This window comes from Poecilia latipinna, unplaced genomic scaffold, assembly GCF_001443285.1.
Source record: "Poecilia latipinna isolate Pla-1442-1.1 unplaced genomic scaffold, P_latipinna-1.0 Scaffold1597, whole genome shotgun sequence".
Lineage (NCBI taxonomy): Eukaryota > Metazoa > Chordata > Actinopteri > Cyprinodontiformes > Poeciliidae > Poecilia > Poecilia latipinna.
In genome coordinates, this window is record NW_015114213.1 from 106,922 (window position 1) to 123,498 (window position 16,577).

A 16,577-nucleotide genomic window follows, 5' to 3' on the forward strand; every position below is an offset into this window, starting at 1 on the left:
GAACCAGCCTCCAAACCTAACTCCTTATTTCTATAAATATTTTAGTAATACTCTTTACAGTACCAGAATGTTCACATAACTTTTATACTTTTGGCTGTCTGAGGACACATTTTGAATATTAAATCAGGTGTTATGATCAGTTGATCAGTTACTCAGTACTTGAGTAGTTTACCAAATACTTTTTACTCTTGCTTAAAAAGGTGTTTTTAAGGTATGGGTATGCTACTCTGATTGGAGTACAATTTTGGGGTAACTCTAACCAACTATGCATGACTGATTGTTCTATGGATCACTTTTTAAAAACAAAAAACACCGCCATAAAATAATGTCCATCACTGCAGTGGAAGTCCCACCCAGTGGCACATTATTCATAAATCCCCTCCCCCCCCCGAGGGAAGGAACGTCAGGGTGAAGGAGCGACGCATCCTACCTGTGGAGGTTTCATTTCATCCAAGATTAAGGTAAGCTTTAATTAATTTATACTATACCTGGCTTTCATGAAGCTGCTGTATTACTTTATGTTTTAAAGTTTACATGACAGTAGGACTGTAACGATTCCTCAAATGATTCGAGTACCTCGATTATTAAAATTCCTCGAGGAAAATTTATCTGCTTCAAAGCTTTGTTAAATTATGTTTTATTATTTAGCACATCGTGTTCTGCCCGGGTTATTATTTATGGTGGGCTGCGCTGTTGTTGGTAAGTGCTAGCAGCATGGTACAGTATAGAATTTTCCGCCGTTTCATGAGGTTTTGGGGGACCAATAAGGATTGTTAAATTGTGTGGCGGTTTGGAGTATGACAACCGCCACACAATTACATGTCTACATGTAACCATATTTGTAAATGGCTTTATTTATAACTCCTGGAGGTGGGGCTCAGGCGTTATATACCTCTGTCCCCTCCATGGAGGCGTCTCCCTGCTCCAGACCTAGCCAGGTCTGTGGAAACGTGATTACTTTGGAGTAAAGCGGGGCTGCCAAAGCAGAGCCTGGGAAAAGGAAATAGTCCCACATGTCTCTGCTTTAGTAAATAAGCACAAATATTTAATCTGAAAATCTTGCTTTATTAAAGCTTTAATTCAGAAACATTTGGAACCAAAAGCACCCTGAAAACTTATTTGGCACATACACCAATTATTTCACCCACAAGATATTTTCTAAACCCAGAGCAGGAATTTGTGCAGTCACAATTTCAAAACTGTTAATATGTAAATTTGATAAAAAAATATGTTTTAAATATTAGTTGAAACTGTCACTATGTTGCAACACTATGGGATGAGGCAGATAAGCTGTGAAAAAAAATTGTGGTCCTATGCCTTCTCCCAGTGCTTACTAGAAGCGACCAATCAGAGCCAGAAGGAGGGCTCTGTAAATGCTGTTTACAAAAGTAAACAGCATTTACAGAGCTGTTTAAGGTAAGCTTTAATTAATTTATTTTATACCTGGCTTTCATGAAGCTGCTGTATCAGCTACAACATAAGCCAGTTGTAGCTTATGTGATAAACTACAACTGGCTTATCACAACATAGCCTGCCAGGAAAGTTCAGGATAATTGTCATGGCCACCAATAAAGGTCCTGTAACAGCAAATTATTTCTCTGCCATCAACACATTTAGCAGCACATACAGGAATTGATTGACAGCTCCAATACTTTCCTCTTGGCTACTGACTGGCAGCGGTGCATTTTTGCAGACTGCAATAGTAGCTGCAATCTATGAAGAGAGATCCATCTTTACATATGCTCATATTATGCTGTCATGGCATAGCAATGGTTTTAACATATGTAGAAAACATTTTAAATAAAAGTTACATACTGCTGCCTTAAATAAAACCTGAGTCAGCAAGAAATTAACTTAAAGCTTCAGACAGAATCCCAGATTAAAGAGTCAGTTAAAAAATTAGAGTAAGGCCTTGCTGCAATATTCTTTGTATTCATCTAAATACAATTTCAGTAAATTTCAGCTAGTTGAGTGGAACACAGAGATTTTTCCAGTTGATTACATTAATATTTTTGTATGCAGAGGCTGGAAATGGTACAGAAACTGTTTGCTATTGAAAAGAGCTGGTAGATATCTGGATGCCCTTTAAACAGCAGTTTATGAAAAGAAATCGCTTCAATGGAGTGTCACAGCTCCACTAAGAGGGAATAATCACTCCAGTCAGTTTTTGCAACACTTAAGAAAGTTCAGACCTTGAAGAGCAGTTTTGCAGCTACAGTATCTGATTGGATGATGCCTGAGTGAGTTTGAGGCTTTGTCACCAGGTGGATTAAGACAGAATAAGATTGTGTAAGGGTTAAAGCTGTCAAAGCTCAGTGTTGGGTCCCCGGCCTTCGGGTTTCCTCTCACACTCTGTGTTGAAGTCACAGCCATCTAGCAGGTAGCGGTATGCTGCACGAACATCCCTGTAGAGTGGTGCATCCTCAGTCTGAAAGTTTGGAAAGCGTAGTGGAGTCTCATTGATGAGCAGCTGTAGTCGGGGGCCACGCTGACAGTCATAGAGAACGAAGAGCAGGTTGGCAGCGTATGGAATGATGCGACTGGTCCGGAAACTTCTTCCTACAGAGAGATGTGCAGTTATTGTTCTGAACAACAGGACATGTTCATTTGAAAACACTATGTGACTTCTGAAGGCAGTTGGTTACAGTCGATTAAAAAAAAAGTTGATTTTAAAAATCTCTATTGAAATCTCTTTACTCTTTAGAGTAAGGAGAGCTGAATAGAGATTTTATGAGCTTTATATCATGTTATTATTCCCTAATCAAAAACATAGCTAGAGTGTCGCCTTGATTCTTTCATGCATGTTTGAGAACTCCTTGAATTTCCTGTGGCAGTCATTCAGAGGTGTTTGTGTTTGCTCCCACAGGACGCCGAGTATTTCCACAAAGCTCCTCTTGGAGCTGTAGTCTCCAGCTGAGCTTCCACCTTACAATACACCTCCATCCTCACCTCCCTCACACAGCTCTAACAGAGTAGCAGCAGTTAGCAAGCACCTAACTTGCTAATTGCAAGTTAGCTGGTCTGATTAACATACACACTAATTCTCAGTTCTATGCTCCCAACAATGGTTGCTAACGTCATAATGAGAAGCATTATTGTGATGACGTGCTGAAGGCAGAGTGTCAAAGAGTAGAAACTTAAGGAGACAGAGACCCGATATTAAGGCTTCAAATTATGAAGTCTAATTTCTTTTAAGTTATCTTTGACATACGGTATAACAACCGAAGATAACATAGTTGATTGATTGTGCTATAAAATGGGACTGTTTGCCTGTAACCCCTCGCCCCCCCAAAAAAAAAACCCAATATACTACCATTTTAATAATTCCGCTGACCATCCCAGTATGGTGTAAACTCTGTTTATTATAAAATATATATTTTTTTAAATAAATAAATAAATGCTTTCTTTTATTTAGTAATTTGGGTGAAATTTTGAGTATGTCCAGAAAGGAGTCGGCTTTTCCTAATTTTTTTTAAATGTCTTTTTAGCACAAAGTTTCCCCAACACTTCTAGATGCCTTCAAATTTTACTAAACTTTTTTCCTTTTTTACTTATTTTTACATAACACAGAATTAAAAGATGCTTCTAGCACTCCAGTGTTTTGTCATTTTAAGAAAATTTCCTTGTAAAAATTTATCTTTCCTTTTTGGAAAAAGTGAGACCTTTTTTTGTTCCAAAAATGGGAACCTTCCTGGCATGTAGAAAGAAATACATACACATTTCAAATTTGATAAATGTCAGGCTTCATACCATGCTGTGAGTGGTAGTTGCTAGCAGTGGGCAGAGTCTGGTCTTTGTACAGTCCAAGTAGGGAGATGAGGGGGATGAGCGTCTCAGCATGTCCCACCAAGACAGAGGCTGGTTCTGGCCCTGCCTCAGTGGATCTGGAATCAACCAGGATTCAGTCAATTAACAATAGGGAATCAATAAGGGGGTTCCTAGAGCTTAGTCAGGGAACACCCCACCTGCGAGGACGACCAGCTTTATCGAGAGTCCTGAAAATGTGATGGAAGAGCGGACAGCTGGACAGACTGCTGATTAAGTGACCATGAGAGCGCTTCCAGAATTGCTTCAGATCAAAACTGTACTCCAACACCTGCAGAAAAATGATAAGGAGAAAACAGCATCAAAAATCATTGATCAGTTTAATCTATTCTGGTCTTTGTTCAAGATCCCAGATGATAAACCTCAGAACCAACATTTTTCCCGATTGAAAATCCAAAATGAATCAGAACAAATCTCTGTTTCTGCCTCCAGAGGGTAACCCTTTTGACCAAACTGTGTTCCAATTCAAAGAGTCTAAATGCCTGGACCAAGCTTTTCAACTTTCCATTTCTGATCAACCATTTTGCTTTTGTAGTAGGGAAAACTTTAAACTTGACCTTAAAAGTTTAAGGTGTGAAAACCTTGTCTTATAAGACAAGATGTGCATCCTAACATGTCCATAACATTTTGCTGAGGTTGGTTTCTGCTACCTAGACAGACATTACTGAAGGCACCCTTCACTTTGCTCACCCACACCTGAATTGATTCAAACTTTATTTTTGATAATTCAGCATTTTAAACCAAAGTAAACTGAGGTTCACTGTGAATTTACTGAGAAATAATACATTTCCTTGCATTTTTTTTTGTTTTATATCAATTTTGCAAATATCTTTCAGAAAATATTGCTCTCATACCTTTGCATCACTCTCATCAAACAGGAAGCACCATGGTGAGTGGATGGATTTGATGGACAGTTCGTAGGAACAGATGAAGAACGCTGCTTCCACCAAGTCTAGAAGTGCCAGAAAGGGGAAAAAAAGGTCAAAGGGAATATTCCTTTCTAACATTACAATCTGATAGAGTGACTAAACACACAGAATGAGAAAAAGATCTGCAAAATTGGTAAAAAGAAAAAAAGAGAAATGTTGTAATATTCTTCAACTTCCAAGTTCTATATTACATCTCTAACTTGAGGGAATGCCTCTTGGCTCCTACCTGGGGTGAGTAGGTGAAGAGAAAGGCCGAGTTTCTCAGCCAACCTCCTCCTCACTGCCTGCATTTCCTCGCCATGTTTGAACTTCTCAACTTCCAGCAGCGCAGTGTGGTTGTTCTCCACGCCTTCCACATAACCACGGCAACGCTCAAAGAAGCGCATTAGTTCATCATCCACCTCATGGTTGTATCCTTGAGCACTGTCTGTAGGGGCAGAGGTCAGAGGTCAACATTTTAGGTAAAAGACTTGTCAGGTGTTCTAACTATCTGTGCTACTCATCAATCTGTCCTACCTTGTGGTAATGCGCATGCACACATTGATGCTATGTCACATACTTCTTACTCAGCAGATTTCTTATCAATACATCCTACCTGTGGAAGTTTCGTTTCATCTGTTTTATTTCGTCAAAGATTAAGGCAAGCTTTAATTAATTTATTTTATACCTGGCTTTCATTTAGCTGCTGTATTACTTCATGTTTTAAGTTTACATGACAGGCAGCTTGTAACCATATTTGTAAATGGCTTTATTTGTCATCCGCAATGTCTTTACTTTACTGTAAGCAAGAAAGTCATTACTTGTCGTCAGTCATGTGAATCAGGACAAAATACGTTGTTTTTGTGGGACATTTTGTCCTCATTTAAAATATAGGGCCTTTAATTTTTTTTTTATTAAACCTTGCCAAATAGAGCATGCTGGTAGCGTTATTATGTGGTATTGAAGCTGTTTATGTCTATGGTGTAATAGTTTTAGTGCATCAACATGTGCTACTTCTGTATTTTATAACATTCAAATGAAGGAATCTGCTGCAGCAAAATGTGCTACCCACATATTTACCAGGTAAAATATTTGGATGGAGTTTTGGTAGATCATTATGTGGAACCATGTGTATTTTATGAAGGTAGGATTCTAATATGAGGTTTAGTGCATCTAAATGTACTAGCTTTACATATTAAAACAGGCACGTTATTCTCAAGAAGGATATTAGTGCAATTACATAAGTAGGTATTTTAAACGGGTTCAGGTGGTTTTAGAAAAGTTTTCGTCATTCACATATTTTTATGCTACGTATCACTGCTAAGCGCCACTTAAATACCGTCACTTAAATAATGATTTCCGATTATTATATTTAACATTGACACTGACTGATAAGGTATTTGGTATGTAAACATGACGGTAGTGGTTTTCGAAAGGTAGCAGCGACCGACAGGCATAGTACAGACTTTACTATCGTAGCGCTGATCTGACGAGATAGCACAGACAATCAGAACACCAGAATATATTGCAGTGGTGGCAGCAGCAGCAGTGGTGACTGTCACCATGGCAACCCCAGTGTTGCTGCAGACCCTCCTGGAATGCCTCCACGCTGCTCACACAGCGATGCTTAGAGCTGGTCACAAAGTGGATTCTCCTCTTCCTCACATTTTCTTCCGACAGCAGAGATGGTAACAAAGTGGCCAGCCGCTGGGCCAGGAACTGGAGGTCTTCCCTACCCTTCCTCACCAGCTGACCTGATTAAGAGGCATAAGAGGATTAATTTTTCTGGAATAGTTAAAAATTCTAGATGCAAATTCTTATTTTTTAAAAAGGCCTGATTTTTTTTTATTCTGTGTAATGTAAATCCATTTTTTCTTCTTTTATTACCTTAAATTCATCTTCAGATTTTTACTTGAAAAATATTTCCTGAAAAGAAATTCCCTGCAAAAGTTGCCAGCAAAAACTCCAGTCTAGAATGCTTACCGTCCATGTCCTCGGTGTACCAGGGTTCCCAACGGTTCCGGAGCTCATCCAGCCAGCCAGTGGAGCTCTCTGAGGTTCTGGAAGCTTCATTCTGGAGTAGCTCGCTTAGTCTGTGTATTCTGCGGATGTTCTTGATGGTAGGAAACCGACTACCATGTCTAATGATGGCGGTCACGTGGAATGGGGTGCAAAAATCACCTGGCGGGGGTCTGAGGACCGAGGTGTTCACGGTTAAAGGGTCTCGGAGTAGGTTCGGCTTCACCTCCTCATAGCGAGTCTTAGTTCCGAAGTAAGTGGCAATACTAGGGACATCCGGTATTTCCGCGGAAGAGCAGAATTCAACGTTTTGAATTAGGCTGAGAGCCGCCAGCCACAGGAATCCGTGTGTTCCGATATGTAACATATCAGCTGATACCTTTGTTTGCCGTGTTTATGTTCCCAGATATGACAACAAGACCTTCTAGATGCCTTTTAAGTACCCCTTATTTTTTACCGATCAACCGAATCGAACCAGGAAGTCAGAGACTGAAACGTAGCCATAGATATCATAGACATAATATAAGGATAGACGCCTCATGGACCGCTCTCGCCTANCTGGTGACAACAGACTGGCAAAACAACCCCAGCAGCTTTCCACAGATGTTGAAGTAGTGATACCCAAAGTCAGTCTTCGAGGGGTCGGCATCCTGCATGTTTTAGTTCTCTCCCTGGTTTAACTCAACTGGATCCAATGATGGCTCTTTAGAAGGCCTAAGAAGAACATTGATAAGCTTAGAAGGTTGTTACTACCACCAGGGAGAGAACTAAAACATGTAGGATGCTGGCCCTCGAGGACTGACTTTGGGCACCTCTGTGTTAAAGGATCTCAGCCTCCTTGTGCATCCTGGTCTGAGCCTTCTTATAGAGCTGCTTTGTGTTGTTTGTCCAGTCCAGCTTGTTGTCCAGCTACAAGCCAAGATGTTAGGTCTGCACAAACTCCACCACCTCCGCTCCTATCAGAACTGGTCGTGGACTGCCTCTGTCCCTCCTGAAGTCAATAATCACTTTGTTCGTCTTGGAAGCTGGAGGCTGTTTCTATGGCACCAGTCAACAAAGTCCCTCACCAGGCTCCTGTACTCCTCTTCATTGTCTTTGATACACCCCATGATGGCAGTGTCATCAGCGTACTTCTGGATGTGACACGTTTCAGAGTTGCACTAGAAGTCTGAGGGGTACAGGGTGAAGAGGATGGGTAACATCCTAACCCTAACCCACCACCCTTTGCAGGGTTCCAGTGTTGCTGACTACATTTTCAGACATTATGTTATTCATCCTGACAAACTGTGGTCTGTTAGGTAATAAATAAAATAAAATAAAATAAAATAAATAAATAAATAAATAAATAAATAAATAAAGGAAGGAAGGAAGGAAGGAAGGAAGTTAAACCCAGCCTCGGACCTCTAATTAATTTAGTGACGATTCTCTTCCGTATTGTTAATGTTGGGTTTTTCAATTTGTTGAAGTGGTTTGCACCTCAGGGTCACTGCAGTTTTCCCCTTTGCTCCTTTTTCTGTTTGCAAAATTTTTTTTGTTTGCATTTCTCATGTGCGTGTGTGTGTGTGTGTAGGTATGTGTGTGCGTGTGTTTGATGCATTTTATATGTGGTTGTAGCATTTTTTGTTTGCATTTGTTTTGTTGATTGTTTGCTCCTATTTTCTGCTATTGCAGCATTTTTTGTTTGCATCTTTTCTCTGTTGCTTTTGTTTTTATGGAGTTAGTTTTGTTTCACAATTATTCAATCAAAAAAAATCATGTCAAACAAAAAAAGTAGTATTTAATCAAAAAAATCATGTCAAACAAAAACAGTAGTACTCAATCAAAAAAAAATCATGTCAAAGCAAAAATCACTAAGTTTTTTTTTTTTTTACTTTTTTTTTTTGTTTTTGGTTGAGTCTCTTTTTTTTGGTTGAAACTTGTTTTTTTGGTTGAGTCTCTTTTTTTTGGTTGAAACTTTTTTTTTTGGTTGAGTCTCTTTTTTTTGGTTGAAACTTTTTCTAAGTTTTTGGTTGAATTCGTTTTCTTGCTTATAAAAATTTATTTGCTTGGGGAAGACTGAATAATTGTGAAACAAAACTAACTCCATATGTTTTTCACATGTTTGCAGCTTGTTTCTATTTTGCTGCGCATTTGTGTCTGACGGCCACCATAGGGGGAGGACAACAAAATGTACTAAAGTTATCAAGAAACAGAATCAAGTTTTCAAATTATTAAAAAGAAATAACTTTCACAATCTATATGAATACAAGAAATTGGAAGCAAATTTAAGAAGAACTATTAAAAAATACAAAGAGTGATTATTGGAGGAGTTGGGCAGAAATTTACAGGCAATGATTAAAAGGATGAAGTGGATTAAAAGAGTGAGTGGATATCCAATACTAAATGATGGAGAAATAACAGCAATGAAAGACAGAGAAAAGGTAAAATGCTGGTAAATATTTTGTTAAAATTCATAGTTCTGAAAATATTAGTGAAGAAGGGAAAAAAGTAGACAATTTTGGAGAACAGAGATTTATTGCATTAAATGGAAGCTACAAATGGTTAATAGAACATCATCATAATGTGTGGTAAGAGAGTGGAGACAGATGAAGCAGGCTTGAGACGTCAGGTGGTGTTGAATGTTTAATATGAAAAAAAATGAAGAACAAAAACTTACAAAAAGTGAACAGTCCAGGAGAGCACAAGATAATCCAAAAAACACAAATCCAAAGGAAGCACATAGGAAGACTAACAAGGAGAGGTGAGGTAAGGGTAGCAATGGTGAATAGTGACTGGAATAGAAGAGCTAAAATACAGGGAAGCAGAAAGTGGAAGCAATGAATATGGCTTAATGACAAACTGATTGCACCTGTGAGTAGTTAGAGAAGGAGTCAGGCTGAGGTGCAGGGAGAATGTGGCACAGGGAAGCTATCTACAGGGGAACACAAAAGAGTGAGAGAGGAAACACAAGGGGGCTGGAAATAATTCTAACACTAAAGAAACATTAAGACTAAAAGAAAACATGATGAACTAGAAAAAGAAAAAGACAAGTAGGCTATGAAACAACCAAAACAGACACAAGGCTGATAAAAATATAAGAACTAGGGAACACAGACCTACAGTAACTAGAAGGACTAAACAAAGAAATACCCTAACCAGAATCATTAAAGAAAGATGGTCAAGGACTCAGACATATAAGAACAACTGAACCTAGGGAAATAAAAATAAACATAACTAGAAACACAATGAGGGCCTGAAATAACAATAACAAGACAAATCTAACCACAGCAAGTTACCTCAAATAAAGAAGCTAGAACAGTGATTCTTAACCTTTTTTGAGGTACCGAACCCACCAGTTTCATATGCGCATTCACTGAACCCTTCTGTAGTGATAAATAAAATATGATCCCCCCGTCCCCTAAATTCAAGACATAGGGGTGCCCCAACTAGAGTCTAGTTGGGTCACCCCATGATCACTAAGTCTTCTTAAAAGGTAGAGTCTCTAGAACAGTTCTTCAAAATATAGTCAGTGTTTTCAGCAAAGTTGAGCTGACTGTCCAGGAACGACCCAAATTTGCCACAGTTTCAACAGGCTGGCCATCGAGAGAAACTGGAACCACTTTAAGGTCTTATTTAGATCATTTAATTAGCTCTACATTCTTAAGAGAATGAACAATGTATAATAAATAATAAAGACTGCGGTATTCTGATTTAGTAATTTAGTAATATTAGTTGTGTTACCACCCCCATGCCACTAGAGGCAGTACCAACCCCGAAAAGATGCGACTAAGGAGCAGATTTAGAAGTACACCGAAAGCTGCAGAATTTAGTAAAAATGGTGAGTTTTGCTGAAGTAATTAAAGACACAAGTTCAAATCAATGCTGAGAGTGGAACTCCTTCAATCAGTGCTCCTCCGCAGCACTGATTGGCTAAGCAATGTAACGTGATCCTCTGCAGGAAGTGATGGCAAAACGGGGCGTCATCACGACTTTACACAAGTGTCTCTTTACCTCCGCGGCAGAGGCTCCGCTGAACCCCTGAGACCGACTCATCGAACCTCTGGGGTTCGATCGAACCCAGGTTAAGAACCACTGAGCTAGAATGACCCTGAAAGGTAAAACTAAAGTGAACTAGAGAATAACTGATAAAACAGAAACACACAAAAACCAAAATCCCAACCCAAAACCCAGAGTCCTGACATGTTTTTTAGAATAACAGAACTGAATGGGGCACTTAAAAATACTGTCATCTCCAGGAAATGATCTGATTTGTTACGGATGGTAAGTAATTTAAGTGAATCATCTAAAAATATTTTATTAGAATTGTATAACTGAGTCAGGAAGGATGGGGAATTGCCAAAAAGTTGGTGTGATTATTCCAATCTGAAAACCAGGGAAAGATGAGTCAAAACCAGAAAATTATCAGCATTAACATTCAACTTATGTACATAATGAAGATTAATATATTATATGGAAAATGAAGGACTTTTGGACCTGTCGCCTCTCGCCCGGAATGTTAGCTTGAGATAGGCACCAGCAACCCTCCCGACCCCACTAGGGACAACGGTGTATAGAAAATGGATGGATGGATGGATGGATGGATGGATGGATGGATGGATGGATGGATGACTTTTGCCATCTTATCAGAGTCGTATCAGGAGAGGGAGAAGTACAATAGATCCAGTTTTATGTCTAGGCTATCTTTCCCTAATGTTGGCACTGAGAACAAAAATGGGAATCTTTGAGAGGCGGAAAGAGTTTGGCATCTTGAACCCCAGAACTGGCCTGATGATGAAGAAGGTGTTGCAGCAGCAGGAGGCTCACAGTGCTGATCGATGAGGGCAGACGTCCCTACAGGTCTGATGAGCTTTCATCTCTGTTTTGATGGTGAGGTCACACAGGTCTTGGGTGCTGGCAGGAAGAGTACTGACTTAGAGCAGCAGGTCTCGGGTCTTAGGGTGACTTCCTCTTGTGCGTAGCGGTCTTCAGCTTCTTGTCTTGCGGCTCTGTAGCTCCTTTCTCCTCGTCTCACGATCTTTCTGGTCCATCGAGATGTAGACGAGCTGGTCTCAGGGAAGGAACGCACCATTTCTTCCCTCTTTGCCTTTGTTCTTTGCCTTTGTCTTTAACTTCATCTTTGCCTTGGTCTTTGTCTTTGGGGTCCGGACCCAGCTGATGAGAGAAGTGCAATTTGAAGCCACATGTTGCGGGGCTAACGGGTTGGTCCCCATGTGCAGAACAGTCTTCGGCTCTGTGGCTCCGGCTCTTCTTCAGCTGCAGAGTTCTTTGTCCATCTCGATCTTGGCTCGAAGCTGCCTGAAGGATCCAACCAAAGATTCCTCTTTTGCACTCACCTTATAAAGGGTTTATCCACCCTTTTGGTGCATTTGCATTGGCTAGCTTTGTTGCTGTGCCTGTCTCATTGGCCGACTACTTGGACCAATGATCTCATATCCATCACCATCTTTGGACATGACCTGATGTCTGTACTAATGTCCCAAGTTGCTCAACAGTCCTCTTGTGTCTAACCTTTTCTTAGGAAAGTTAAAGTTTAGCAATAAGGCCTTAGTCACCTCCGCTCTCCCATCAGTTCCTCTTTCTCCCTGACCTTTCACCTACCATCTATCTCCAACACAACATCAGTGACCTTTAATTACAGTTACACATTTTACACCATTTTCAAGTTCAATGTCAAAATCACATTTATAACCTTTTAGTTTCTCTGATTTAGCATTCATTTATAATATAATAACCATTACTTATTAGTTACTCTTATTATAATCATAATGTGAGTTATTACAGACATTTCTGAAAAGAAACCAAGAATAATCCATTATTCTAATTATTTGATACCAAAGTCACAGTTACTTCTTTCACCTTTAAGTACTTCCATAAGTATAAGAGTAAGTGTAAATATTCTTATAATCAAACCAACATCAACCATTGGTTAAACCAATATTAATTATTGGCTTAATTATAAGTTATTATTATTGCTGTAAGTATTTTACTCTGGGTTTTATCCAATTACTCAAAATGTTTAGATTTTATTCTTTAAACCTTTTATGCTTTGAAATAAGGAGTAGTCTGAACTATTTTTATACATATGCAGGCTGGAAACTTACTTCCTCTTTTCTCAGGAAACCTGCTCTTCCTGTTTCATGACTCTCTTTCTGCCTGACTATGATTTTTTATGATTAAATAGAAAAAAAGTAGAATTAAAGCAAAGTTTGCAGGACACAATAACAACGAGATTAATTTTATTACCGTCTGAGTCTACTGTTGGGTCTTGATGTCACCTGTGTAATCAATTTTAAAGGTAACTTTATGTTTTGCTATTATTAAACTAAAATCTCCAGCATGAGGAAGTGGGATGATCTCGACTTTTTTCGACAGGGGTAAAAACTTTAACTGTATTGTTAAAAAGATATAAAAACAATTAATAAAATAGAAGACTGGTCCTTTAAATGGGGTTTCAAAATTCTTATAGACAAAACAAAGACTTTATTTTTTTACAAGGAAGAATGTGTCTGAAAATCTAAAATTGCAAAAATATAATGATTTAGAGAGGGTAAATTTAAATTTTGGGGTTTATGGCTGGATGAAAACTCTCTAAATTCTCCCTATGTGTGAGTGTGTGTGTGCATGATTGTTTGTCTCTGTGTTGCCTTGCGATGGACTGGCAACCTGTCTAGGGTGTACCCCGCCTCTCGCCCAAAATGTTAGCTGGAGATAGGCACCAGCACCCCTGCCAACCCCGATAGGGACAAGAGTGTATAGAAAATGGATGGATGGATGAAAAACTTACTTGGAAAGTTCATATTCAAAAAATAGAGAATAAGTGTAAGAGAGTTGAGAGTGCTGAGAAAAGCATTGAATGCAATATACATAGGTCTGCATGTATAGCTTACATGCAGACCTATGTCTGCATGTAAGCTATGGTAGTATAGCTTTTGGATTATGCATCAGCAACATTACTCAAAAAATTTTATATTTTCAATATTCAGTATCAAGCCTTGAGGTTATGTACAGGTGCCATCAGAACAACTCCAACATCAGCTTTTCTAGAAATGGGAGAGATGCCACCTCAGTTAACTTCAACTTATTGGTGTCACAATGGAAATCATCCATGTCAAGAGATTTTAAAACCTAGTTGGGAAAAAAATAATTAAATTATTTTGGCTGGGTTATAGAGAACATTAAAAAAGACTTTGATTTATCTCACATAATATCAGTCAAATAGTTCCTCTATCACTAGTTAATCCTTCACTATTTCCTTTTTCCTAATAGTGTTGTTGATATTTATTTTGTTTGTTTTAGTGTGGGGCAATATACATTTTCCATCCCGGTCCACACTCCACTCCAGTAGATGGCGGTAATGCACATCAATGCGTTGCTGGCCATCTTTTGGAGCCATAAAAACGAATAATAAGAAAAAGAAGAAGAAGATCCTGCACTTTGCTCTCAGACATACGGAAGCCGGTCCTCCTGGGATAAGGTGAGTTCTTTAATGCTGATAGCAGCTTTGTCTGGTTTTGTGTTCCCCTGGGTCAAGCGGACCTACTGTTGGTCCGTTGTGGGGATTGGTTCATGGTTCCTTACATATTGTTGCCGGCGTGAACCATTAAGCGAAGGTCAACCCTTGCTAATACGAGTTAGCTTCAGGTCACTTCCAGTTTCGTTATACCTGGAGGCCAAGACGGCATAAAGGCTAACTGTATTTGAGCTGGTATAACTTCCTTTGTGATCACGCACTTATCATCATGCCAGATTCCTTTTAAGCTTGTGTCAATTTGTAATGTGTATAACCACAGAGACATGATCTTCCAGTCGAGTCCACGTCCGTCAACGATCTGTTTTTAATTCAGAGAACCGACATTCTCCGCTCCAGATCATGAACACTTGTTAATTTTGACATTGAGAGCTTTCATCTGAGACCGGAGCTCAGAGATTAGCTTAAAAATCTCAGATTAAAGACTTCATCTGTTAATCAGGGGCATCTGCTTTATTTCACAAAACATTCCCACAGGTTCTCCTGTAGCAGGGGACACGAATCTGTCTAAAGTCTTATTTAAATATACTTTTATTTTGGACTTGTAGCCATTATTTTGTGCCCATGTGGCTGGACACCACACGGCACAACGAACCNTAGCCTGGTTTCTGATGACCTCCATCCAGATGTCCCTCCTTTTTCACCCTGTGAATTAGCCAGATTGAGCAGCCCACAATCAGCTAGTTTCACAGAGCACACCTGTTAACGGTCGCTCTTTCTCTTTATTACAACTTGCACTTGTTACTGAACCAGGTAGGTTTTAGTGACTCGGGCGAGTCCCAACGGTGTTTTAGTTTTGGCTAAAAGCAACCTATAAAACATTTTCCACTTTCNCCTCNCAGAATCAAACTTCATAGCTATTTTACAACCATCAAAGAACTTTAAGGTGACTCATTAACACAACATCCACATCTTTTAGATTTTCTTAATGCTAATTATTTATTAGTAAAGCAATTTTGCAAGGGTCAGTACAGCTTAAATCAGTAACAGAAATAATCAAACAAGTAAAATCGATAATCCAGCCTATCTTTCCCTAATGCTGACACTGTGAACTAAAAAAAAGAAAACTTTGAGAGAGACGGACGGAGTTTGGCATTTTGAACCCCAGAACTGGCCTGATGATGAAAAAGGTGTTGCAGCAGCAGGAGGCTCCCAGTACAGGAAGAGTACTGACTCAGAGCGGCAGATCTCGGGCCTCAGGGTGACTTCCTCATGGGCATAGTGGTCCTCAGCTTCTTGTCTTGCAGCTCTGTAGCTCCTTTCTCCTCATCTCATGATCTTTCTGTTCCTTGGAGATGTAGACGAGCTGGTCTCATGGAAGGAACACACCAGTTCTTCATCTTTGCCTTTGTTCTTCATCTTTGTCTTTATCTTCATCTTTGCCTTGGTCTTTGTCTTTATCTTTGGGGTCCCAAACCCAGCTGATGAGAGAAGTGCAATTTGAAGCCACATGTTGCGGGGCTAACGGGTTGGTCCCCATGTGCAGAACAGTCTTCGGCTCTGTGGCTCCGGCTCTTCTTCAGCTGCAGAGTTCTTTGTCCATCTCGATCTTGGCTCGAAGCTGCCTGAAGGATCCAACCAAAGACTCCTCTTTTGCACTCACCTTAAAAAGAGTTTATCCACCCTTTTAGTGCATTTGCATTGGCTAGCTTTGTTGCTGTGCCTGTCTCATTGACCGACTGTTTGGACTGATGATCTCATATCCATCACCGTCTTGGAGACATGATGTCCTGATGTCTGTTCTAATGTCCCAAGTTGCTCAACAGTTCTCCTACATCTGTTGCCTGCCCAACCTTTTCTTAGGAAAGTTAAAGTTCAACAATAAGGCCTTCATTACTTCTGCTCTCCCATCAGTTCCTCTTTTCCCCTGACCTTTCACCTACCATCTACCTCCAACACAACATCAGTGACCTATAATTACAGTTACACATTTTACACCATTTCAAGTTCAATGTCAAAATCACATTTATAACCTTTTAGTTTCTCTGATTTAGCATTCATTTATAATATTATAACCATTACTTATTAGTTACTCTTATTATAATCATAATGTGAGTTATTACAGACATTTCTGAAAAGAAACCAAGAATAATCCATTATTCTAATTATTTGACACCATGTTAAAGTTACTTCTTTCACCTTTAAGTACTTCCATAAGTATAAGAGTAAGTGTAAATATTCTTATAATCAAACCAATATCAACCATTGGTTAAACCAATATTAATTACTGGCTTAATTATAAGTTATTATTATTAATTTAAGTATTTTACTCTAGGTTTTATCCAATTACTCAAAAT

General features: G+C 39.2%; 2 protein-coding genes across 4 annotated transcripts in view; one reads left to right on the forward strand and one right to left on the reverse strand.

Annotated features, from left to right (window-relative positions):
• Positions 1–1,044: 1,044 nt before the first annotated feature.
• On the reverse strand, positions 1,045–7,273 carry LOC106963906 (multiple inositol polyphosphate phosphatase 1). The gene is made up of 7 exons (XM_015059081.1): positions 6,717–7,273; positions 6,296–6,487; positions 4,981–5,181; positions 4,680–4,777; positions 3,966–4,096; positions 3,751–3,884; positions 1,045–2,559 (listed from the first exon to the last, which is right to left on the reverse strand). Exons 1-7 carry the CDS (start codon positions 7,117–7,119, stop codon positions 2,306–2,308), a joined length of 1,413 nt encoding a protein of 470 aa, XP_014914567.1. The 5' UTR covers positions 7,120–7,273; the 3' UTR covers positions 1,045–2,305.
• A 6,808-nt stretch (positions 7,274–14,081) lies between these two features.
• The window catches only part of atad1b (ATPase family AAA domain containing 1b), a 13,707-nt gene continuing 11,211 nt past the window's right edge, over positions 14,082–16,577 (forward strand). The window contains exons 1-2 of one of the 3 annotated variants that reach the window (XM_015059086.1): positions 14,175–14,226; positions 14,881–14,886. Coding sequence is in view for 1 of the 3 variants with exons in the window: in XM_015059084.1 (XP_014914570.1) it covers positions 14,117–14,226 (110 nt within the window). In the remaining 2 variants the exon portion in view is untranslated. Of the gene's footprint in view, positions 14,227–14,880; positions 14,887–16,577 lie in introns of all 3 variants that reach the window. The other 2 variants (XM_015059084.1, XM_015059087.1) reach the window with 2 other exon arrangements.

Coding starts and splice junctions, on each gene's coding strand:
- LOC106963906 (XM_015059081.1), bottom strand. CDS start 7,119: ATGTTACATATCGGAACACACGGATTCCTGTGGCTGGCGGCTCTCAGC. Junction 5,182..6,295: donor GCAACACTGGGGTTGCCATG/GTGACAGTCACC, acceptor CTGCCCCTACAG/ACAGTGCTCAAGGATACAAC. Junction 3,885..3,965: donor AAAGCTGGTCGTCCTCGCAG/GTGGGGTGTTCC, acceptor GGTTGATTCCAG/ATCCACTGAGGCAGGGCCAG.